Source organism: Podarcis bocagei (assembly GCF_964188305.1).
Source record: "Podarcis bocagei genome assembly, chromosome: 6".
Lineage (NCBI taxonomy): Eukaryota > Metazoa > Chordata > Lepidosauria > Squamata > Lacertidae > Podarcis > Podarcis bocagei.
In genome coordinates, this window is record NC_138130.1 from 91,357,871 (window position 1) to 91,384,038 (window position 26,168).

Sequence of the window (26,168 nt, forward strand, 5' to 3'; positions counted from 1 at the left end):
TTTATTTTATTTTTATATACGGCCTGCCATCTGAGGATCACAGGGCAGTTTACAATATAAAAACACAAAAATACATAGCACACAGTAACAAACAAAAGCAACATCCCTGCCCCCTCCAAGTTTAAAAGGCCATAGATGGTTTAATTAGCCAAAGAGTTTGGGCACAATTCTTTACACTCGCATAAGTGAATTTGCACATAGGTAGTGGGCAGATTCTTAAGGAAATCAGCCCTGAGTGCTCACTGGAAGGACAGATCCTGAAGCTGAGGCTCCAATACTTTGGCCACCTCATGAGAAGAGAAGACTCCCTGGAAAAGACCCTGATGTTGGGAAAGATGGAGGGCACAAGGAGAAGGGGACAGCAGAGGACGAGATGGTTGGACAGTGTTCTTGAAGCTACTAACATGAGTTTGACCAAACTGCAGGAGGCAGTGGAAGACAGGAGGGCCTGGCGTGCCCTGGTGAATGGGGTCACGAAGAGTCGGACACGACTAAATGACTAAACAACAACATCCACAACAACAAAGTGGGCTGATAGCAGCACTTGCATGGATTGTTGTTTTACATTACCGTATTTTTCGCTCTATAAGACGCACCAGGCCACAAGAAGCACCTAGTTTTTGGAGGAGGAAAACAAGAAAAAAAAAATCTGAATCTCAGAAGCCAGAACAGCAAGAGGGATCGCTGCACAGTGAAAGCAGCAATCCCTCTTGCTGTTCTGGCTTCTGGGATAGCTGCGCAGCCTGCATTCGCTCCATAAGACGCACACACATTTCCCCTTACTTTTTAGGAGGGAAAAAGTGAGTCTTATAGAGCGAAAAATACGGTATATTGTTAAGATTGTATTTTGTCCTTTTCATCTTTGTGGGCTTTCTAGAGAACATGAGTTACTGGGTGGCCAGACAAATGAAGCTAATATTAAACAATAAAATAAAAACAGAACCGACAGCCAAGCCGATTCATTTCCCATATGTGTCCTTTAGTTGCTTGAAGAATTCATTTAGATTCTGACTCAGGTGTGTATCTCCACAGGGTCCAATTCATATCCCTTTCAGACCTAACTCAAATCCAAATGTTCTGGGGCCTGCTTTGAAATAAGTTCTATGTGGCAAGAAGGGAGTTCCCCAAATCATTCCTAGTTTTATCCCAACTACAAGCCCACTCAGAATTATTGCACCGTAGTAGTAGTTGCTGTAGTTTCGCTCTGTGTAACATACATGGATGCTTCCGGACTGTCGCTATTTCGGGGTGGGATTCAGTCACATATCGGCATATTAGGGTTGTGCTATTAAAACGGACTTGGAGTTCCTGAACAACAAGCCTTCTCCCCCATACCCACCCAAATTGGACTTTTTGCAGTTAGGAAAGTGGTGGGGAAACACACTGTAAAATGTGGGATAACACTTGCTTCAGGGACATGGGAGGGTTAGCTAACACAGCCTAACCTCCCTGCGAACTTTGTGGGAGCACATCGGGAAGAATGATAAATAAACTGGTCGTCTGGAAGCGGCCATATGTGTGGGCGTTTCCTCTCACCTCAAAAGGCAGCAGCAACATTCCTGACAAGGAAGCCATGTTCAGTCAGATCAGAAGGACTCCATTGGAAGATCGCATTTGTGACCTATGGCCCTATAACGGGCCTTTTTCTTCTGGCAAGCAATGACGAGAATAAGGATCAAGAGAGCTACCAACAGAACAAGTCCAGCGATAAAAAGAGCTTTGAGCACCGAGCTGGCTTCTCCTGGGCCCAGAGTTTTCCCCAAGAATTCTATTCCTGCTCTGCCTTTACCTGCTGAAAGAGAAAGGCATTTGTGAGAAATGTATTCCTTCCCCTGGAAGGGAAACGTCAACTAAATAAAAAACAAACAAACCCCACTGTGGGCTGATTGACACATTTTGCTTTTAGTTGTACATTTCCCCCTTTTAGTTGGGGAAGGGCTATAGCTCAGGGATAGATCTTGCATGTAGAAGGTCCCAGGTTCAAAGCTCAGCAGGTAGGTCCTTCCTGAAACCCTGAAAGGTTGCTGTCTGTCTGGGCCCATCCATACCTTTCTTTGTCCTGTGATTTTAAGTCATGGGTCCAAGAAGGGGTTTTTTTTTTGGCCCCTTTGGTTTCCCTGGGAAAACCCACTGTTTACCGCCTGGACCCATGACTCGAAATTATGGGACAATTAAAGGTGTGAATGGGCAACCTTAGTGTAGACCAGGGTTTCTCAAACTTGGATCTCCAGCTGTTGAGAGCCAGTGTGGTGTAGTGGTTAAGAGCGGTGGACTCGTATTCTGGTGAACTGGGTTTGCTTCTCCGCTCCTCCACATGCAGCTGCTGGGTGACCTTGGGCTACTCACACTTCTTTGAAGTCTCTTAGCTCCACTCACCTCACAGAGTGCTTGTTGTGGGGAGGAAGGGAAAGGAGAATGTTAGCCGCTTTGAGACTCCTTAAAGGGAGTGAAAGGTGGGATATCAAATCAAAACTCTTCTTCTTCTTCTGTTGTTGGACTACGATTCCCATCATCCCTAGCTACCAGAACTAGTGGCCAGGGATGATGGGAGTTGTAGTCCCAAAAAACTGTTGGCGACCTAAGTTTGGGAAACCCTGGTGTAGCCAATACTGAGCTACACAGAGCAATGGTTGGACCTGGGGATAGCCCACACTTCTGCTTGTTCTGTGCCTAGAGAGCATGGGTCTGAGCAGTTTTGCCTTTGACCCACTGCTTTCCCATGGAAAACCCACTCTTTATTGCTGAATCAGAATGAATAGCAATCTACGAAAATCCCAGTTGCCTTATTCCAATTCAGCGCTCAACCACATGCTTTCCCGTGGGAAAGCAGTGGAGCAAACCAAAGTGTAGATGAGCTCTCAGTATAAAGCAGGGTCCTGTGCGCCCATCCTAAATGTATAAATTGAATATGGAAAGCATGAAGAAGAAGCGGGGGCAAATGCACTTTACAATTCTATGATCTATGAACATGAGCCCCGTACACACGCACTCATTATGGAACCCGGTCTGGCCTCTTGAATGTCCTTTTTGCGGCAAACCTGTGTTTGCTCCATGAAATGTGAAGCAGCCCAAAGTCATACCTTCTCCAGTCTTCTTGCCATTGACTGTAAATGTATCATATTTCGTGGTTGTGACTCCATGTCCCACACCATCTGAGCGAAGGAAATAAAAGCAATGTTGGAGTCCTCAATTAACCAATTTCTTCCTTATTCCTAACCAGGAGCCTATGATTACTGATGGGAATTAGTAAGAGGATATATTAATCTGAGCAAAGGAAATAAAAGCAATGTTGGAGTCCTCAATTAACCACAGTTTGCTCCTTTATCCAAACCAGGAGCCTGTGATTACTGACAGGAATTGGTAAGAGGATATATTAATTAGGTTCAATACTCTAGAGACCCACGTGTGTGGGTTAACAACAATAAGAACAGCTGGTTGGCCACTGTGAGATCAGGGTGCAGGACTAACTGAGCTTTCCAACGAGGCTTTTCTCATGTTCTCATGTTCTGTGACTACTTGGGTGCATAAGCTACCCAAACCCATGTTACAAAGCAACCTTACCTGATTCAACAATAGTGTAAGTTGTCTCCATCCCAGCATGGATGTGATCGTGAACGTGGCAGTGCAGAAGCCATGTCCCAGGATTGAACGCCTCAAGTTCAACAGTCTGAAACGTCCCAGGAAAGAGGTCATAGACATCTCCTCTGTGATTGTGATCCTTCTGTATCAAAGACAGGAGAGCATTGAGTAAATTCAAAGCTTATCCCTAGGTGGTAAAAGTACTGTATTTTTCGCTCTATAAGACACACTTTTTCACCTTCAAAAATTAAGGGGAAATGTGTGTGTGTCTTATGGTGCAAATGCAGGCTCCCTGGCTTCAGCGATAGCAACACGAAGCCTCGGAAGCGCAGAGGGAGAGCTCCCCCCGCGCTCCAGAGGCTTCGCGTTGCTTTTGCTGAAGCCGCCTGAAGCCCCCAGAGCGCAGCAGGAACTCCCGCTGTGCTCCGGGGGCTTCAGGCAACTATCCGCAAGCCTTTGGAGCACAGCAGAAGTTCCCACTGCGCTCCAAAGGCTTGCGGATAGCCGTCTGAAGCCTGGAGAGCGAGAGGGGTTGGTGCACACCGATCCCTCTTGCTCTCCAGGCTTCACTTCACTGGAGAGGCGCTGCACAGTTTTCCCTCTCTGCGCAGCGCCCCTTCAGCGAAGCGGGAGGAGAAATGGAAGGGGCTCCGTTTCTCCTGCCGCTTCGCTGAAGGGGCGCTGAGCAGAGAGGGGGAGAATTTTTTTCCCCTGTTCTCCCCCTCCTATGGTCCGGTGCGTCCTATAGAGCGAAAAATACAGTAGCTCACCCTCTGCTTTTAGGAGCTTTTGGGATTTCCTGCTGTAGAAACTTCAAATTACAGTGGTGCCTCGCAAGACGAAAAGAATCTGTTCTGTGATTCTCTTCGTCTAGCGGTTTTTTCGTCTTGCGAAGCAAGCCCATTGACGGATTAGCGGATTAGCGCTATTAGCGGCTTTTAGCGGCTTATCTGCTGATCGGATCAGCTGATAAGCGGCTTAGCGGCTTAGAAAAAAGGGGGGGGGGAACCAGCAGGAACTCGCAAGACATTGTCGTCTTGCGAAGCAAGCCCATAGGAAATTCGTTTTGCGAAGCACCTCCAAAACGGAAAACTCTTTCGTCTAGCGAGTTTTCCGTCTTGCGAGGCATTCGTCTTGCGGGGCACCACTGTACTAGAAACATTCTGGTCTGAAAGGTGACTGTGCTGATCAGATGACCAGAGGGCATTCTTATGCAGCTCTTTGGGCAGTGTGGCCCAAATGGTATGTTCTGGCCACCCAGTCACCATGCAGAAATAGCCATATGGGGATCCTCTGTGATTATTGCAAACAATTTTTTTTGGTATGTGACTATGAAATCTCTTATTTCAGTGGGGGAAGAGAATCACATGCTTAACACTCTTTCTCTCCCCACCTCCCCTTCCTTTAAAAAAAAGGGGCGTTGAAGTGCTTAGCTTGGCAGAATCATGCCCTCTGTTTTGTTTGCTTTTTGTAACTCTGAGAAGATAAAAAAATTACCGTATTTTTCGCACTATAAGATGCACCAGACCACAAGACGCACCTAGTTTTTGGAGGAGGAAAACAAGAAAAAAGATATTCTGAATCCTAGAAGCCAGAACAGCAAGAGGGACCGCTGCGCAGCAAAAGCAGCGATCGCTGTTCTGGCTTCTGCGAAAGCAACACAAAGCCTCTTCAGGGCAGGGGGAACGTTCCTCCCGCTGCCCTGAGGAGGCTTCGCGTGGCTATCCCAGAAGCTAGAACGGCAAGAGGGATCGCTGTGCAGTGAAAGCAGCAATCCCACTTGCTGTTCTGGCTTCTGGGATAGCTGTGCAGCCTGCATTCACTCCATAAGACGCGCACACATTTCCCCTTACTTTTTAGGAGGGAAAAAGTGCATCTTATAGAGCAAAAAATATGGTAAGAAGCTCCCCTTCCCCCTCATTTGAGGATGAGTAAATATGTCCATTTTTGTTTATCTTATTTTTTCCCAATCTTAAATTCAGTTTTCCACATCTCCACATCAGTCTGCAATTTATTTATTTTTAAAGTTCTTGTGAAAAATCAGCTGCATTTTAGCATATTTTTGTCTGCAGTTTTGCCAGCAGCACAAAGTAAATGGTTGGAGATATGAATTCTCATCCATGTGGAAGATATACACCCACAGCCATATATATATATATAATCTAATCCACCAAAGGGATTTACTTATAGAAGCACCCTCCACCTATGTATCACTCTTCAGGCATTCATAGGATATAATCCAAGTGCATTGTGCTTATGGAAAAGTAGCTAATTGTAGCAGCATGACCAAAATGCTTTACTTCTTTTTACTAATTGTGACCTACTAATTTCCTGCTGGTATAGGATGTGCATGCACATGTGGTTTGTTTGCAATAACCCCCCCCCCAAGCTAATGTTTTCTATTTAAGTTATTTGTCACAATGCAAATGGTTCTATTTTGCTTATACCAACCTTGAACAGAAAGCTCTCTCCATGGAAATGGACAGTATGAAGGTCAATTTCATTTCCCATTCCAATCAGGTACCAGTTGGTGTTTTCCCCTTTGTTCATCGTTAGCCCATGGAGATTGTCATAGATCTTTCCATTGATTGCTGAAGGGAGAGATTTGCAAAGTTTGCAGAGGCATGCAGGTTTATCAGTGTGCTCCACTGCAAATTAAAATCAGATATATACTGTATTTTTCTGTGTATAAGACGATGCTTTTTGCTAAAAAAAAAAAAAAAGGCAAAAATTGGGTGTTGTCTTATACAGTGGTACCTCGGGTTACATACGCTTCAGGTTACATACGCTGTCAGCATCGCCCCTGAGCCAGTGCCACCAACTGGACTCATGCACTTCAGCCCTGACTGGGCTAGGCGAGCTGGGTAGCACTTCCAGAGACCACCTTCTGCACAGGAACAGGTCAAAGTGCTGTGGACTCACAGCTTAGAGTTTTGAGCACTGAATTCACTTCCACAAGAAGACAGTCGTCGCACAGCAGAGTATAGCAGAGCATATAAACAACTCGGAGAGCAGCTCTGTAGAATATCTTCTTTATTCTATCTACAACTATAATATACAACTATATACAGAGCTAAATGTGGTCTCAATGAAAAATGCTGAACTTCACGCCTGCAGCTGCTCTTAGCAGCAACCTTATCTATACAGATCTCTCTCTCTCTCCGACACACTGACTGACTGACTGACTCTTTGATGTGGTGCTGGAGCAGAGTAAGTAGAGAGCAGAACACTGCCCCTCCTCTCTGGAGAATCAGCAGACTCATCAGGAGATTCTTGGATATGGGAGGGGTGAAATCTCCTCATAAGCTTCATTTTACAGACTCCGCTAACCCAGAAAGTGTGCTTCAGGTTAAGAAGTTTGCTTCAGGATGAGAACAGAAATCGTGCTCCAGCAGCGCGGCAGCAGCAGGATGCCCCATTAGCTAAAGTGGTGCTTCACGTTAAGAACAGTTTCAGGTTAAGTACGGACCTCCGGAATGAATTAAGTACTTAACCCAAGGTACCACTGTACATGGATAGTGAATGCAGAGGGGGCGTGTGTTTAATGGCTGCAGCAAGGCCTGCTGGCAATTGGCTGTGGCTGTGGCAATTGGGCAGGCGATTGGTGGCTGTGGCAATTGGGCAGGTGGGCTGTTGGTGGCGGCGAGCGGGCAGACAATTGGCGGCTGTGGTGAGGTGTGCAATGAGCAGTGGCTGTGGCAAGCGATCGGCAGTGGCGGGCAGGTGGGTGAGCAATTGGTGGAAGTGACCTCCCCCCCCCCAAAGCTAAACAACTTAATTTCTTAATTTTGGGTTAAAAAAAATAGGGGTCGTCTTATACACGGAAAAATATGGTACATTATTCAAAACCTCTGCTCCTTGCTAGAATGATTGGCTTGGATCCAGATAATCCCTTGCCTTTGTGGATTTCCTCTGGTCTCCTCCCTCCTACTGGCAACTCTCTGAACCACATGCTTTGCCATTTCAGGGGATTTCCAAACCTGCCAGATCAGCTTTCGCTAGAGCAGGAAGGAGGCAACAGGGAACTCCTGTTGAAGAAGTATTTCTTTAGATCAGGCATGCCCAACTTTCAAGAGACTGTGATCTACTCCCACTATAAAAAAACTGGCCATTGGATTGACCAAAATTGTTGAGATTTTTTTTTTAAGAAGCCAAGTGATCTTTTCTTAGGGAGCCACAGCCACAGATGTTGATCAACCAGTAGATCATGATCAACCAGTTGGACATCCCTACTTTAGATTAAAGCTTTTTATTTCCAAGCATTTCTTTGTATTAAGGTTTTCATTTCTAAGCCCTGCAAGGAAAACCCCCTCTCTTATTTACCTCTTCACCCGCCGGTCCTTGTCTGAATGTTTCTCCAGCTTGAAAAACTTTTCACACTCAGAAAGCAAGTACCTCAGGAGGTGCCCTCTTCTTGACACAATGCTTTCTTAAGTGCAGGGAGAATTTGTGTTGCCTATCCTCCAGCCCCATCAGTCCTAACAGAGCTATAACAGAGAAGCGCTTTGAATGTCTGCATTTATTCCCGCTTAGTGCATGTTGCATTGTGCAACTGTTCAGTAGCAAACCTGAATGTTTCATGAAGTAACATTTTAAAATAATAATCCTATGCTCAACAACATATCAGGCCCATCACCTCCTGGCAAATAGAAGGGGAAGAAGTAGAGGCAGTGAGAGATTTTACTTTCTTGGGCTCCATGATCACTGCAGATGATGACAGCATTCACAAAATTAAAAGACGCCTGCTTCTTGGGAGAAGGGCGATGACAAACCTAGACAGCATCTTAAAAAGCAGAGACATTACCTTGCCAACAAAGGTCTGTATAGTTAAAGCCATGGTTTTCCCAGTAGTGATGTATGGAAGTGAAAGCTGGACCATAAAGAAGGCTGGTCACCGAAGAATTGATGCTTTTGAATTATGGTGCTGGAGGAGACTCTTGAGAGTCCCATGGACTGCAAGAAGATCAAACCTATTCATTCTGAAGGAAATCAGCCCTGAGTGCTCACTGGAAGGACAGATCGTGAAGCTGAGGCTCCAGTACTTTGGCCACCTCACGAGAAGAGAAGACTCCCTGGGAAATACCCTGATGTTGGGATAGATGGAGGGCACAAGGAGAAGGGGACGACAGAGGACGAGATGGTTGGACAGTGTTCTCGAAGTTACCAGCGTGAGTTTGACCAAACTATGGGTGGCAGTGGAAGACAGGAGGGCCTGGCATGCTCTGGTCCATGGGGTCACGAAGAGTCAGACACGACTAAACGACTAAACAACAACAGCAACATACCATGCATATTGTTCCCTTCCACAAAGTCATCGGTGTGGTTGAATGCCTTCGGATCCTCCTGTAGATATTTCTCAATGTTTTCATTCAAATACCAGGACCTGTTTTCATCAAAGACCAGGAACAGAAGGGCAAATTCTTGGTCAATGTCTGTTCTTAAACCCTTTTCATTTAAGACTCCTTTTCTGCAAATTATAAGCGGCCCGATCAAGCCGCTGTACATATCCTGGAATTAAAGAGAAATGGAAAACAGGGAATAACATTATGTTAAAAACACTATATTGTGTTTTTAATATTCAATTGGGAGCCGCCCAGCCAGATGGGCGGGGTATAAACAATAAATTATTATTGTTGTTGTTGTTGTTATTATTATTATTATTATTATTATTATTATTATTATTATTATTATTATTATTATTATTATCATCATCATTAATTTATAGATGCATGCAGTTATTTTGTTCAAGAACCAACTTTTTAAACGAAAGGCTGCTAAACCAACTGTGATAACAAAGAGCCATGCCAGATTAACAACTATAATAATGGTGTTAGAACAGAACAGAACAGAACAGAAAACTGTTCCCCATCCCTGATTTACATTTGGCTTTGTACAAATGGAGCTCGATAATATAGTATTCATTTAACATCTTAGTCAAATAAAGATTTTCCAAGGGTGCTCCCATAAAAAACGCAGGGTGGGGGGCGGGGCACACCTTCGCTACATTTACCTTTACAAAATGCACTGATGAGTAGTAAACCCAAGTGATACAGTTGGGATCAGAGACTCCAGGTCCTGACCTTTGTGGGACGTTCCATCGGTAAGTGTTTATTTCTCCTGTCCACATATATAAAAAGGAATAAAGAACAGTTTGTCAAAATCCAAATATCTCATGAAACTCAGTACTTTGGTTTAAAACCAAAACATTAAAAACAGAAGCTTTTAAAAATAATAATATTTATTCATTTTTATAACTAAACATTATAAATTTAAAACAGTAAATATATACCACAAAAAACAAACAAACATTTTCACATCATATTAAATCCACATTTTGGGATTACTCAGATCCCTGACTTCCCTCCATTCCCACCCCTGGTTCTTTTGTATCATCTTATATTATACATGTCTGTAATTTCCTTATTCTTAATTATTTCCAAATTTAACATTCTTCTTAATATTACAAGTGTTTTTTAAAAACCTGCTATTGTATAAACTTTCTTACAATGCTTTTGTAAATATGCAATAAACATTTTCCATTCTTTTTTATATTTGTTGTCTTTTTGATTTCTTAATCTTCCAGTTAATTTAGCCATTTCAGCATATTCCATTAATTTAAGTTGCCAGTCTTCCTTAGACTTATGGTTCTCAAGCTGGTATGGTACAAAACTCAAAGGGTGTTAACACCACCCCCTACCAAAATTAAGGATTTCCAGTCCTTAATGAAAACATCATTTTTTTAAGAAAAATAAAATATTTATTTCCCACCTTTCTGCTACTTAAGGCAGCTTACAACAAACAGTTCAGACTCACAATAAAATTAAACACACTAAAACACCATAGCAGCAATGTGATGGTCTTGGGCAATGCAAGCAACCCCATGCCAAAATCTGTTGATTGTACTAATTATACAACCACCTTAACTTGATATTTTTAAAAATGTAGCCACACCTATAGGTTTGCCAACATCAAGACATCTCCATATTTCCCTACTGTGATTAATTCTAGTTTAGTGTGCATTAAAATACTAAACAGAACCTAAAGACTTGGAAACATGCAGTGTAGTTCACCTGGCATTGTGGTGCGTGCTTTATTCCCAGCCGCTGTTGCTTCCACGCCATGTGCCGATACTGAATATGGACGACTAGCTTTGTTCTTAAACACAATTAGTATTGAGTCGCCGACTTCTGCATGGATCAAGGGCCCTAAGGTGGTTGTTGTTGTTTTTTGAAAAAGCCAAAAAGTAACAGAGAGGCATGCAAAGTTAAAATATAAGAAATGGAAACACAAAACACACACACAAAATCATAGAATCATAGAATCATAGAATCATAGAGTTGGAAGAGACCACAAGGGCCATCGAGTCCAACCCCCTGCCAAGCAGGAAACACCATCAGAGCACTCCTGACATATGGTTGTCAAGCCTCTGCTTAAAGACCTCCAAAGTAGGAGACTCCACCACACTCCTTGGCAGCAAATTCCACTGTCGAACAGCTCTTACTGTCAGGAAGTTCTTCCTAATGTTTAGGTGGAATCTTCTTTCTTGTAGTTTGGATCCATTGCTCCGTGTCCGCTTCTCTGGAGCAGCAGAAAACAACCTTTCTCCCTCCTCTATGTGACATCCTTTTATATATTTGAACATGGCTATCATATCACCCCTTAACCTCCTCTTCTCCAGGCTAAACATGCCCAGCTCCCTTAGCCGTTCCTCATAAGGCATCGTTTCCAGGCCTTTGACCATTTTGGTTGCCCTCCTCTGGACACGTTCCAGTTTGTCAGTGTCCTTCTTGAATTGTGGTGCCCAGAACTGGACACAGTACTCCAGGTGTGGTCTGACCAGAGCAGAATACAGTGGCACTATTACTTCCCTTGATCTAGATGCTATACTCCTATTGATGCAGCCCAGAATTGCATTGGCTTTTTTAGCTGCCGCGTCACACTGTTGGCTCATGTCAAGTTTGTGGTCAACCAAGACTCCTAGATCCTTTTCACATGTACTGCTCTCAAGCCAGGTGTCCCCCATCTTGTATTTGTTCCTCTCATTTTTTTTGCCCAAGTGCAATACTTTACATTTCTCCCTGTTAAAATTCATTTTGTTTGTTTTTGCCCAGTTCTCTAATCTGTCAAGGTCGTTTTGAAGTGTGATCCTGTCCTCTGGGGTGTTAGCCACCCCTCCCAGTTTGGTGTCATCTGCAAATTTGATCAGGATGCCCTTGAGTCCATCATCCAAGTCGTTGATAAAGATGTTAAATAAGACCGGGCCCAAGACAGAACCCTGTGGCACCCCACTAGTCACTCTTCTCCAGGATGAAGAGGAACCATTGATGAGCACCCTTTGGGTTCGGTCAGTCAGCCAGATGTGTATCTGAAGAAGTGTGCATGCACACGAAAGCTCATACCAAGAACTAACTTAGTTGGTCTTTAAGGTGCTACTGGAAGGAATTTTTTTATTTACACAAAATGCTGAGCACCATAACCTTCCATATCAGGGTTTCCCAGACTTGGGCCTGCAGCTGTCTTTGGACTGGTCCTGTGAGCTGGGGGATAATGGGAATTGTAGTCCAAACACAGCTGGAGACCCAAGTTTGGGAAATCCTGTTCCATGTTATTGTTGGGCGTTCACTGCTCAGTGGAAATGTATTTGTTTTTTTCTCTCTAGCTTTTGATGACTATGGTTAGACAATTTTTGAATCTGTCTTGCTTTTTATAGCACCGATTTTGCAGTTTTATTATTAATGTTATCGGCACTGTTGCTGGTTCTTATTTTATTTTCATTCTGCTATTTGTAATTATATGGTTTGTTTATGTGTTATGTAAATACTTTGAGGTCGCTTGTGATGAAATGCAGTTTATAAGAACATTAAAACACCTTCTCATCCTAACACTAGACAAGATTGGAAATGGACAATAACCAGGCCTGCTACTTGATTGGAGAGAAAAAAAGATTAATTGAGTAGCAATGCAACTGTAGGCATGCCAACTTGGAAGTAAATCCCACTGTGTTCGGTGCCATTTAGTTTTCAACAAAGAATGTGCTAGAAGGTTGTTCATATTTTCTCTAGCAGCTATTAAAGGAACCTGTGGTCCTCCAGATTCTGATGAACTTCCAGCTCCCCCTAGTCCCAGCCAGTATGGCCAAATGGAGAGAGAAAGGATGGCGGCCTGTCCCATTTTGCACCTGAGGCAAAACAGGAAGGTGTCATCTCCCAACCACTGCCACTGCAGCCTTGCTTGCTGGAGTTGTGTGGCAGCAGCAGTTTCTGGTGAATTCCATGAGGTCTCACAAGATTTCCCCGGAATCCACCACTGCTGCTTCTCCTCGCTTCTCCTGTGGCAATAGCAGGGGCGGGTGCGGTACCCATGGTGGCAGGGCTGTCTTAAGCATATGTGGCGCCGGGATGCAAAGATCCGCCTGGCGCCCCCCCCCCCCCGTTGCCCAGTCCGAGGCGCGCAGGAGGGCAGAGCCGGCTGGCCACCTCAGCGTTTTGCTAGCTTGGTCACCCCCAAACTTGTGGGGCAGAGCCGCCCGAAGCAGAAGAGCCTGCCGCAGCGCTCCGGCCAATGGGCGGGCTCTTCCTCGGACTCAACTCTTGGGCCTGGCGCCCCTGAGAGCCTGGCACCTGGGTGCCCCGTACCCCTAGTGCCTATGGGTAAGATGGCCCTACATGGGGGTGCTGCCCAAGGGCTTCTGCCGCCTGAGACAGCTGCCTCCGTCTGCCTCATGGTTGGGCCAGCCCTGTAATCCACACCAGAAGGGCCACAAGTTTCCCATCCCTGCTTTAAACAAAGGCTGCACAAAGCATCTTGTTTACTCTGCATGCGTTGCTGAAGTGAAGCCACTCAACTTATTACTAATGAAATATTTTAAAATAAATCATTGAAGAAGCCTGCACACACGTTTCTTCCAAACGTAACTTGGACCAATAATTGGGACAGTTCAGGGGAACTCTAATGATGTAGCTCCATCTCCTGGTGAGAAGCTTGATTAGCCTCTCTTTGACTGCGGTTAAAAAAAACCAAACCCTTGCAGAGTCGATGCATTCAGATGGCAGCTTGGAAAGGGGCTAGCTTTCATCCCATGTTGCGTCCTTGCCTTTTCCTCACAAGCTGAACCAAACACCAATGCTTAATATTTGCAAGGTGCTTCAAGAGTTTCAAATGAATTACGTAGCCCCAAATTTCTCACCTAGAATTTGCAGGTGTCGCTCCTTTGCACCCCTCTTTTTGTGCTCCACGAAATCTCCACTTTTGTATTCTCTATAAACCGCCTTCTTGTACTTTGAACCAATGAGGCCTTCACCTTGGCTCACAAAGACATGTCCGTAACTTGAAAACATTTTACAAGGCGAGAAAACAGTTTAGAAGTTCCCCAAAATATTTACCATTCTTAAGCAGAATAATAAAAAGTGAGGCAGTGATAGAAAGATGGCGACACTTGAAGAGACAAACTGTGTTCTGAATAGCTGGACAGTTAAATTTGTTGGCCTTGTTTACCCCAGGATGTGAGAGGGCTGAAACAGAAATAGCTGAAGCGATGCACAGTGCAATCCTATGCACATTTACCTCAGCTGCAAGTCCCACTGTGTTCAGTAGGGTTTACTTCAAGATAAAGGTACCTTGGGTTGCAATTCTCTGCAAAACCTACCGGTACTTGGAATTAAACTCCATTGAATAGCAGAGCATACTTCTTAGTAAATATACATAAGCTCAGGCTGCAAGTGCCTAATTTCTAAAGACAGAAGCTCAAATCTGTCAGGAAGCCATGACCTGTGACCCGGAAACAAAGGATGATGCTGTGAATTTTGGTTCTACCGGGTTGTCTTTTTTCCACATTTTAATCCACCTCCACCTTTCAACATCAGTTTGCTATTTTCTTTTTATTTTAGAAAAATAAATCCTTATGAATACTTGTTAGCATTTTAGTGTGAGTTTATTTTAATAAATATGCAGTTTTGACCAGGATGCACATTTCTGCAAGCAATTTACCCCGGTGCAACATATTTCTGCATGCTATCTTCACTAACATATGCGTTTTTCTGTGCTTTCCCCTAACATAATGCATTTATATATATTTTTAAAACACATTGTTGAGTTGAAGAACTGTATCACAAAATTCAGAGGACTGTGAATCTCAAAGGACAGCTGGGCTTTGGTTCACAAATTAGATCCAGAAGTGAGAATTTGGCAGTTTATCCTATCAAAATCAAATTTGTCCCTTATCTGTACCTTTCCTCTTTGCTCATTGCCTCCGCCCTCTGCTCTGCTCTGTTCTTATCGGGGGCATAGTCCCACTCCATTTCTTCGGCAGCAATATAATATGTTCTCATGGTTCCATAGTGCCTCCCATCGTGAGGTGTTTTGCCACAGGGCTTAACTTCATAAAGCTCCTTCATCCCTCCTGTAAAGTGATCGAACGTCCTGCAAACCAACTGGAAAGTCCCTGAAAGGAAATTGTGACATTTATCACCATGCTAGCTGCTCGAGGAGATGGTTGTTGGTGTTATTGCACTTCAAATCACTGTACCAAAAGCAGTAATACAGCACCTCTCTGCCTGCTGGCTACAATCTAAAGCGAAGAGACAATATATATTAGTGTGGGGAATGAAATAAAAGGGAAGGCTGTTCAGCTGGAGGCGAAGCCAAGGTGAACAGAGAGCATAAGCTGTCAGGAGGCATGCGACTGTAGAAAGCTAGAAAAGCAAAAAGGTGCAGGTGGGGAATAGAGAAGGCGAGCAAAGATTTGACAAGAAGATTTGAACCAGTAGAGTGAAGGATCCAGGGAGGAGTTTGTAGCGGAATATTGGATTATTTCACACAGAATCACAGAATTGTAAAGCTGGACGGGACCCGAGGGTCATCTATCCCAACCCCCCCGCAATGCAGGAATATGCAGGTGGATCAAACCTGTGACCATGATGTTATCAGCACCATGCTCTAACAGACTGTGGTGGTACGTTTACATTTTAAATGTTTTACTCCCGTTGCGAATTGCCCACGGAATGTGATCAAAGGAGGGTATAAAAATGCTTTACACACATATATACATATGGATGGGGACACAGGTGGCGCTGTGGTCTAAACCACTGAACCTCCTGGGCTTGCGGATTGGAAGGTCAGCGGTTCGAATCTGCTCAACGGTAGTGAGCTCCAGTTGCTCTGTCCCAGCTTCTGCCAACCTAGCAGTTTGAAAGCACGCCAGTGCAAGTAGATAAACAGGTAAACGGCATTTCCATGCACTCTGGCACTCATCACGGTCTTCCGTGCACCAGTAGCAGTTTTAGTCATGCTGGCCACATGACCCAGAAAGCTGTCTGGGGACAAATGCCAGCTCCCTCGGCCTGAAAAGCAAGATGAGCGCCGCAACCCCATAGTTGTCTTTGACTGGACTTAATCGTCCAGGGGTCCTTTACCTTTTTACCTTTCCCTATACATATGGATATAGAAGGAAGACTTTGCTGCAGATTCTGCAGCGGCCTCTTTCAGCTGTGTTTTGCCCTTGTATAACTTGATGGATGGAGATGCACACATGCGGAAGGCACTCCCTTACAACACAGCACTGACAATAGTATTATTGCAATGTTGACTATAACATAGCAGTGTCTTGCATTACATCAATGCTATGTCCTCTGGCTCAAGCAGTTTATAAATCAGTTGATACACTGATACTTCAAAGTAGAGGTTCATGAACGTATGGATGCTACAGCAACATTTACAGTGTTCTAAACATTCATAACCCAGTGAGCATCACAATGATGTGATTTATCAATGCACATGGTGACAGCTTTGTAGTCGCATGGAGAAAGGATGCTCAGGTGCCATTCCCAAAAACCTACCTACTCGGTCTGGCTGCATCAGGGCTGTTGCCGACGTGTGAGGGAACAAGGCAAAGGTATCCCTGGTTGTGCCACCCAAGTGAATGGTGTTCCCTTCGAAATGAACACCATGCATGTCTGTTTCCGTGCCTAGTCCAATACTATGCCAAGAAACCTTGTCATCCTTGCACATGGTGAGTCCAGGCAGGTTCCCAAACAGATAGCCGTTGACAGCTGAAAGTAGAAAAAACACTCGACATCTCAGAATACTGTGCTTTTGCAAACCCACAACTGAATTTGCTCATATTCACCTGCTTGTTACCCTTGCCTCTCTGCTCCTCTGTTCTCACCTACTGGCAGATTTTAGGGCTCAACTACACATTATACTGGGATGTGGGTGGAGCTGTGGGTTAAACCACAGAGCCTAGGACTTGCCGATCAGAAGGTCGGCAGTTCGAATCCCCGCAATGGGGTGAGCTCCCGTTGCTCAGTCCCTGCTCCTGCCAACCTAGCAGTTCAAAAGCACGTCAAAGTGCAAGTAGATAAATAGGTACCACTTCGGCAGGAAGGTAAACAGCATTTCCATGCGCTGCTCTGGTTTGCCAGAAGCGGCTTAGTCATGCTGGCCACATGACCTGGAAGCTGTACCCCGGCTCCCTCAGCCAATAAAGTGAGATTAGCATTGCAACCCCAGAGTCGGCCACGACTGGACCTAACGGTCAGGGGTCCCTTTACCTTTACTTTACACATTATACACAAATGTGCAAGAAATGTGCCCTGGGCCCACCAGGGAAAAGGGTGATTAAGATCTGTTCCAGTGGCCAGAAAGGCTTCCCCTGCCTTAAGGAATAGTTGACCCGGCTAACAAGGGATGAACATTCACCTCTGCCAGAACTGATCATGTCCTGGGAGGTTCTGTGAGGAGAGCAGTGATTGGGCTCTAGATTTTGGTTGCCTCGGTGAGGCTACTAGGTGGATTCAATCCACCTTTGATTGACATCAAAGATACAGCTGTCATTTTCAAGATGACACCACATCCTCTGGGCAGAATAAACATGAGTTCACTTACATGTGTAAGTAACTCTGGGTGCATCATTAGGGTAATGCACAATCATTTATGTGCCATTTCGGTTCACAGGAATGCTCACAAACTCAATGTATAATGAACTCATTCAGTTTAGTTCATGTCCTGTGAACTCGGCACCTATCTGCCGGAGGCAAAGAAGCTGTCTAGAGAACTTCATTAATGCTTGCCTGCTTTATTATTAACAGGACCAAGTCATCTCTGAACTTGTCCTCCAAATAATTCAGATCTTGCAGAGAGGATACTAATAGGCAGCTGCGGCTTGAGTCTTCATCCAGACTGCGTTGTAGCATTTAACACAACCCTACAATTAAGTTCGCAGAAGACAATGGTTTACATTTCTTCCTGGCTTGCTGTCCTGACACTCAGGTCAGTCCTTTGCGGCCTCCTTGAAAAAAATACCAAACTTTTGCAGAGTTTCCCTAGAAGTGCCTTTTGCTGATCCTAGGCAAGTAAGCTTGATTTAACACTTCTTTGACTTCAAGCTAAGTTTGTATGTTCATGGAGTTTTCTTGGCAGGGATACTGGAGTGGCTTGCCGCTTCCTACTCCAGGTGGATCACATTTAGTCAAAACTCTCCACTATGACCTGTCCGTCTTGGGTGGCCCTGCATGGCATAGCTCATAGCTTCTCTGAGTTATTCAAGCCCCTTCGCCACAACAAGGCAGTGATCCACGACAAGGCTGCATATTGTCTCCCTGCTTATTTAACTTATATGCAGAATTCATCATGCAAAAGGCTGGACTGGATGAATCCCAAGCTGGAATTAAGATTGCCAGAAGAAATATCAACAACCACAGATATGCAGATGACACAGCTTTGATGGTAAAGAACCTCTTAAAAGTGGAGAGCGCAAAATATGGTCTGAAGCTTAACACCAAAAAAACTAACATCATGGCCACTGGTCCCATCACCTCCTGGCAAACAGAAGGGGAAGAAATGGAGGCAGTGAGAGATTTTACTTTCTTGGCCTCCATGATCACTGCAGATGGTGACAGCAGTCACGAAATTAAAAGACGCCTGCTTCTTGGGAGAAAAGCAATAACAAACCTAGACAGCATCTTAAAAAGCAGAGACATCACCTTGCCAACAAAGGTCCGTATAGTTAAAGCTATGGTTTTCCCAGTAGTGATGTATGGAAATGAGAGCTGGACCATAAAGAAGGCTGATCGCTGAAGAATTGATGCTTTTGAATTATGGTGCTGGAGGAGACTCTTGAGAGTCCCATGGACTGCAAGAAGTTCAAACCTATCCATTCTGAAGGAAATCAGCCCTGAGTGCTCACTGGAAGGACAGATCCTGAAGTTGAGGCTCCAATACTTTGGCCACCTCATGAGAAGAGAAGACTCCCTGGAAAAGACCCTGATGTTGGGAAAGATGGAGGGCACAAGAAGAAGGGGACGACAGAGGATGAGATGGTTGGACAGTGTTCTCGAAGCTACCAGCATGAGGTTGACCAAGCTGTGGGAGGCAGTGGAAGACAGGAGTGCCTGGTGTGCTCTGGTCCATGGAGTCACGAAGAGTCGGACACGACTAAACAACAACAACAACAACAACAAAGTTTGTATGCATTTCATAAAGATGCAATACGTCTGAAGAAAGTTGGCAGTCAGACACTGCAGCTCATTCTGCAAATTTCAGCAACAGACATGGTACCTCAATGGCACCGCCATGGTCAGTATTTTGTGGGAGGGGTTCAAGTGAATTCCGGGAGAATTGATTAAAGTGCTCTGTCACCGTAATGCAACAAATCCACTTAAAAAAGAAACTGACTCCAATTAGAAAAGTCATGGGGAAGTGCGTTGGAATGAACAAATAGTGTGGAATGAAGAAATGACTTATGAAAAGGCATATAAACAAAAGCAAATGAGGCTGGATGCTCATTGTCGTTTAATCTCCCACAAAAAAAATCATAATGAATGCTCAATAAAGGACAGACATAGTCTAAGTACTGTGTAAGCTATGTGCAAGCAAATCAGGACGGAAGCTCAATAAACAGGTTGTTTGGAGAAGCCCTATGCTCTTCCCCTAGGACCTAATTCTGCCCTCATTTCTCTTTCATAATGGATACCTCTGCTACAAACCAATACCCAATGGTGATTTTTTTTTTTTACCATACCATGCATTCTGTTGGATTCCTGGAAATCCTCATCTTCCTTATTAACTTTGGATGGATCACCAGTGAAGGAATTGATGTTTGTGTCAAGATAGAAACTCAAGTTCTCATCGAATACTGTAAACAGTAGGTAGAATTCTTTGTCTATTCCTTTCTGCAGTCAAAAAACAAATATGCGTTAGGGGGGAAAAACATTTCCACTTTTTTCTTTAAGCAGGAGATCAGAATCAGGCCCTCAGAGATGGACCTCAGTGTCTGGGCTGAACAATGGGGGTGGAGATGCTTCTTCAGGTATACTGGGCCGAGGCCATTTAGGATTTTAAAGGTCAGCACCAACACTCTGCTCTTAAAGAGCAAGCTTTTCCCATCATGGATAACCTGTGCTATATATTATACAGAAAACGTACTGTGCTATTTAAAAACAAAACTAGAACATGTCCCTGGACTAACTGCTGTTTCACAGGTTTAACCACCTAGAAAATGACGTTCTTAAAACAGCTCCTAATTGTGCATACTGAATTAAAAGGATTAACCAAATTGAAGGAGAAAAAATCTCTTTGACAGGATTATAAAACTAGTCCAAGAGGTTTTGGTTAGAAATAAACGTGTCTACATTGATTGGTAGCATTTTTCCAAGGTTTCAGGGTGGCATCTTTCCCAGCCTAACTGAAGATCCTAGAGATTGAAGCTTTTAGCTTTGTGCACTCCCTCTAAGCTGCAGTGTTTCCTCATCTGATTATGCACCTATGTGGTCATTCCACACTTGGTTTGAATCCCTTCCACCTCAACGATTTTCTGATATGTGGGTGTTCACATTCAACAAGTGTGAAATATGTGTACACAAAGTCATACATTTATTGACACGTAACATTCAACAAAAGGGACGCGGGTGATGCTGTGGGTTAAACCACAGAGCCTAGGGCTTGCCGATCAGAAGGTTGGCTGTTCGAATCCCTGCGACAGGGTGAGCTCCCGTTGCTCGGTCCCTGCTCCTGCCAACCTAGCAGTTCGAAAGCACGTCAAAGTGCAAGTAGATAAATGGGTACTGCTACGGCGGGAAGGTAAACGGCATTTCTGTGCGCTGCTCTGGTTTGCCAGAAGTGGTTTAGTCATGCTGGCCATATGACCCAGAAGCTGTACGCCGGCTCCCTCAGCCAATAAAGTGAGATGAGCGCCGCAACCCCAGTCGGCCATGACTGGACCTAATGGTCAGGGGTCCCTTTACCCTTTACCTTTTAACATCCAATGAGTGTACTGTACAAGGTAGTGTACACAGGTTTGGTGCCATACATGGAACGAGTCTGCCCCTGCGGCTTGATGGAGGTAGAAACTGCCTCTCATGTCTTGTTACGCTGCCGTTTCTATGGGGGTATACGCTCGGTATTTATCACTCCTGTTATACAAAATCTCCAAATGGGTTCGAACTTCAATGTCTAAAACTCCTGGTAGAGGACAAGGATGTAGAGATCACACTACGGGTGGCCAAATTCTGTGCGACTGCCATAAAACCTAGAGAACAAGCTGTACTACCAAAATGATTAAGGTTTTAAATTACAATTTTAGGTTATATTTTAGTGATCAAGATTTAATACACATTTTTAACTGCTGCTATATCTGAATTGTCTTTGTTATACCTAATAGCAATTCAATGTATTCCTGTTGTGTTTTGTGATTTTCCTGATATTGTAAGTGAGCCGGAACTGGTCTGTGACCGTAATAATAAAATTCTATTCTACAGGTTTGCTGCTGCCAAACAGGTGTGTGCAGACGAGGGCAACCAAGATGATCGAGGGTCTGGAAACCAAGCCTTATGAGGAACGGTTGAAGGAGCTGGGTATGTTTAGCCTAGAAAAGAGGAGACTGAGAGGAGATATGATAGTCACCTTCAAATATCTAAAGGGCTTCCACATGGAAGATGGAGTAAACTTGCTTTCTCCTGCTCTGGAGAGTAGGACTCCAACCAATGGATTCAGGTTACAAGAAAGGAGATTCCGACTAAACATCAGGAAGAAGTTTCTGACAGTAAGACAAGTTCGACCGTGGAAGGACTCCCTAGGAAAGTAATGGACTCTCTTTCCTTGGGGGTTTTCAAGCAGAGCTTGGATGGTCATCTGCCTTGGATGCTTTAGCAGAGATTCCTGCATTACAGGGGGTTGGACCAGATGACCCTCAGCATCCCTTCCAACTCTACAATTCTATGAGTTTATGATGGTTGACACAATTCCCTTTTACTGGTAACAAGACAAGGCTACAGACCGCTTCCTAAAGCACCTGTTACGGGTGGGGAACACATAGCCCTCCAGATGTTGATTGGCAAAACCTGCACCATCTCTGACCATTGGCCATGCTGCAGGGTAGAGATATCTGTGACCCCCTCCCACGTGTTGCTGGACTCAACCTTCTTCCAGCCCCAGTCTACAGGGCCAATGCTCAGGGAGGGTGTGAGTCAACAACATCTGGAGGAGCACAGTTCCCCACCCCTACAAAGAGATCATTTGTGGAAGGGTTTATAAAAACAGATGATTAATCAATAAACCAATGATGAAATGTTTCAGATGTACAATTAATTACAGCTTCTGAAATAAATATAAGTATTGTAACCGGTCTTAACTGTTCAGTTCCTGGGTAGCTGTGACTACAATAAGACAACTACAGCATCTTCTTCCGGCAACCTGGGTAGCAAAAACTTCATGGGACTCGAAACAGTCATCGTTCAGTCTGAACACTTGTAATTTTCTTAATTTAGATGTGAAAGGTTCAGATTTCACTTCATCTAAATTATTCAGCATCAAAGTCATCTTCCTTCCAAATTTGGCTCATGACGTCTCTCAGACCTTTTTCTACGGTAAACGTCACAAAAAGTCTCTTTCCCAATTTGGGCTCTGATCACAAACCATTCTATAGCACCTCCAAGGATAAAAAAGAAGGGGAGAAATCTATATACTCCAAAGCGTTGCTTTCCAGGCACCATGTTTAAGAGTAGTTTTATTTTATGTTCGACAAGCATTTTACATAGGAACCTAACCCTTGCAAGGCAGTGGTTGATCCTTGCAACTTTCTATTTGTGTTTCTATGCCTGGGATACAACCTAGTCAGGTTCACATCAACAAGTGAGAAATAAAGACTCCACTGCAATATCAAATCATTTCTGCAACATTCAGTGTATAAACAGAATCTTCAGCATCCTCCATGAATTTTGTCTAAACCCAGGGCCAACCCATGCATGAGACAAGGCGAGGCGACTGCCTCTGGTGGAAGGATCCATAGGGGCAGCAGACTCCCTTGTTATCTCATTTTCTTGTTGTGAGCTTCGAAGGGGCATTTGATTAGAGACTCTTGGAGGCCCAAAATGGAACTAGAAAATGATTTTTCTGATCATACGTTCTTATGTTGTAAGTAGACCTAATCAATATAATTCAGTTCAGATCTGGATTTGCTTAACATGCTACCCTTTGGGCTCAGCGAACACTCTCAGCCATTCAAAATGCATGGATCAATCAGAATTAGTACCTGTGTTCCGTCTGGTTCCAAAGCATTCTTCTTGCAGATTATTAGAGGCCCCACAAGACCAGACTGGGTGTCCATGACAGGATCGTTTGCTGAATAATACAGGTAGGTGAGACACGGTGGATCATCGCCCGTTGGGCCGACACTTTCAGGAACTCTCCATTTGTATTTAAAGGTCTCGCCGGGTTTAACATAAGCCCCCGGCTTCTGGTGCCCTAAAAATAAAAGGAGGTGAAAAAGCACCCTCCCAGAAGAAACTCGCGGTAACACACACAGAATAATAAAAGAAGATAATTCAAGTAAATATCTTCATAGAAAGAAATGGGATTTAACTGAGTAACTGTAGTTGGATCAGACTAATTTTTCCATGTGACTCCCCTCCCCCTTTTTGGATGACAAGCCAGTATCTTTCTCTTCCTCTATTTTGACTGTTAGATTGTTTAGGCTGTTCTTCACGCAGCTGTGTTACCTAAGAAATTTGTACACTGCTTTAGGCATGCTTTTTTTTCATGAAAAAGCAGTGTAAAAATGTATAAATGAGTACTGTGGTATCTCGGGTTACATACGCTTCAGGTTACACGCTCTGCTAACCCAGAAATAGTGATTCAGGTTAAGAACTTTGCTTCAGGATAAGAACAGAAATTGGGCTCCGGCAGCACAGCGGCAGCAGGAGGCCCCATTAGCTAAAGTGGTGCTTCAGGTTAAGAACAGACTTCCGGAACGAATTAAGTACTTAACCCGAGGTACCACTGTATTGTTTCATGCCACTCTAATCTCCAAGCCGTGAGGGACTCCAGGGCTTCCTGCTCTCATCTGGTTTCCTTGGAGCGAAGGTGGATGGAGACTGCGGTGTCTTTGGGATATAATATTTTATGTTAAGATATGCACAGCCTGAGCAAAGGATGGGGGAGGCTCACAGTATGGACACCCCCAAAAGATCTTGCTCCTCCATTCGTCACAGATTTGGACCCAGCACAGAGCAATACACCAGAGAAGCGGACACGGAGCAATGGATCCAAACTACAAGAAAGAAGATTCCACCTAAACATTAGGAAGAACTTCCTGACAGTAAGAGCTGTTTGACAGTGGAATTTGCTGCCAAGGAGCGTGGTGGAGTCTCCTACTTTGGAGGTCTTTAAGCAGAGGCTTGACAACCATATGTCAGGAGTGCTCTGATGGTGTTTCCTGCTTGGCAGGGGGTTGGACTCGATGGCCCTTGTGGTCTCTTCCAACTCTATGATTCTATGATTCTACCTTCCTCTCTGCAGCTTTCAGCCTCCAGTCCTTTTCTGCTCAGCTGTCACACACCACTCTGGTGATTGTTCTCTGACCAAGCAGCTAGCTGAGGGCTGGGGAAGGCTCCCCCATTTGTTCTATAGCACAGAGCAACTAGTCAGCCCCAAGCCATTACCTAGGCAAAGGGACAGCTTGCTCTTATACATTCTACCCCTTACAGATACAGGATCCCAAGAAATGGAAGGAACTCGGGGCATCATCCAGAATGACCCCCCCAAAAAAATTATAACAATATAAATAAATAAATAAAGTTACCATCTTCATAAGGGGCTCCTTCTGACGATTTGCTGAAAGCTACGCCATGAGGCATCATGCTGTAGTTCTTGTCAGCTTTGTTGGCAAAAGTAACCAAAATTGTGTCTCCAACTTCAGCTTTGATGACTGGGCCTGGGAGAGAGCAGGGAAGAGAAATGAGCTGGTTTGGGGAAGGGGACGCTGAGCTTTAAAACCTCTCCCTACGTGCCCCCATCCCCTTGGTTAGGGGCATTGCTCAGATGGGAGAAATGTTCTCTGGGTGCCTGGCTGCAACTTCCAATGTGAGAGACTGTAGCGGGACTGAAACCAGTGCCAAAAATAAAAAAAAGACTCAAAACCACAAGGCGTACCAAGTATGCCAAGGTGAGTGGCGCCTTCTGTTTGCTTCTTTTTGCGAGTAAATTTTTCATCGGTGTAGGACACATAATGAACTTTCCAATACTGCCCTCCGATTCGGTCATCCCCTTGTATGAAGAAAGGTGCTGAGTCGCTGTGGGAGAACAAAGTATTGATACCGCTTGTACAGCTGACCACAGATTTGAAATGCTCAGTTTAAAGCAAACAGGTAAGATTATGCACAAAATAGATTTATCAATTTGTTTTTTTGGAGAACCACCTTTCTTCCTGGGAGATCACAGCTGCCGTTTTAGTCTCACAGCAACCCTGTGAGGAACGTTAGACTGATAGGTAGCCATTATCCCAAGGCTAATTAGCCGAAGGGGGAGATAAAGATAAAGATGATATGAGAGACATGGGATTCCTGCCTAAAGCAGAAGTCCTGCATCACTTTCTTTTCTCTCCTAAGGTAACGTGCAGAGAAATTAATTGCACCATGTGACAATGCCGAGTTCCAGTTCAGAATATAACAACATCATTTTATTTCTCTACAAGTTATCAGGGAAGAGACAAGGAGGAGTCTCAAGGCTTCTTCTTTCAACTGCACCCATTTATTGGTTTGTTTTCATTCTTATTTTTATTATGTATTTTGTGTTTTTCAGATTGTAATAAATTATGTTGTGAACCACCTTGAGACCTACAGATATAGGGCAGTATACAAATTTATAATAATAATAATATCAAATTCTACCCCACTGATTTCAAACTTAGGTTTCTAATATTTAAGTCAAACACTCAATCTGCTATTCTACATGGGCTTTAAAAACAACAGCAAAAACCTGGTGCATATATCTGCATAAGTTAACTCAGTAACCTATTTATTAAACTATTTATAGACTGCAATTTCATTTAGAAAAAGGTGGCATACAGCATACAAAATTACAACAAGGTAACTGTGGGTGAACATATCAGACGACACAGCAATTCTTCAAACAGCTCTTGTTTATTCACAGGCCAGAACAGAACTGAACTGAAGGGTTCAGCCAGCCTGCTTATATAGAGTTCCACTACAACACAACAGTAACCACTTTCTGTAACTATCCAATCACTGAACGCCACTTTCAATCCCTTATTTGCATATGTGAACCTGAGTAAAAACTATCTACAGTATCCCCCTGCTGGC

The 26,168-nt window shown here is 44.1% G+C and overlaps 1 protein-coding gene across 3 annotated transcripts in view; it reads right to left on the reverse strand.

Moving 5' to 3' along the window:
* Positions 1–1,416: 1,416 nt before the first annotated feature.
* HEPHL1 (hephaestin like 1) overlaps positions 1,417–26,168 on the reverse strand; it is a 41,188-nt gene continuing 16,436 nt past the window's right edge. For 2 of the 3 annotated variants that reach the window (XM_081197614.1, XM_081197612.1), the window contains 14 exons: positions 25,000–25,139; positions 24,650–24,781; positions 23,102–23,313; positions 19,595–19,745; positions 16,413–16,625; positions 14,806–15,019; positions 13,766–13,905; positions 10,650–10,784; positions 9,590–9,696; positions 8,865–9,087; positions 6,031–6,170; positions 3,562–3,721; positions 3,081–3,152; positions 1,417–1,792 (listed from right to left, as the gene is read on the reverse strand). In XM_081197614.1, the coding sequence (XP_081053740.1) occupies positions 1,587–1,792; positions 3,081–3,152; positions 3,562–3,721; positions 6,031–6,170; positions 8,865–9,087; positions 9,590–9,696; positions 10,650–10,784; positions 13,766–13,905; positions 14,806–15,019; positions 16,413–16,625; positions 19,595–19,745; positions 23,102–23,313; positions 24,650–24,781; positions 25,000–25,139 (2,245 nt within the window). In that variant the 3' untranslated portion in view covers positions 1,417–1,586. The remainder of the gene's footprint in view (positions 1,793–3,080; positions 3,153–3,561; positions 3,722–6,030; positions 6,171–8,864; positions 9,088–9,589; positions 9,697–10,649; positions 10,785–13,765; positions 13,906–14,805; positions 15,020–16,412; positions 16,626–19,594; positions 19,746–23,101; positions 23,314–24,649; positions 24,782–24,999; positions 25,140–26,168) is intronic. The other variant, XM_081197613.1, reaches the window with a different exon arrangement.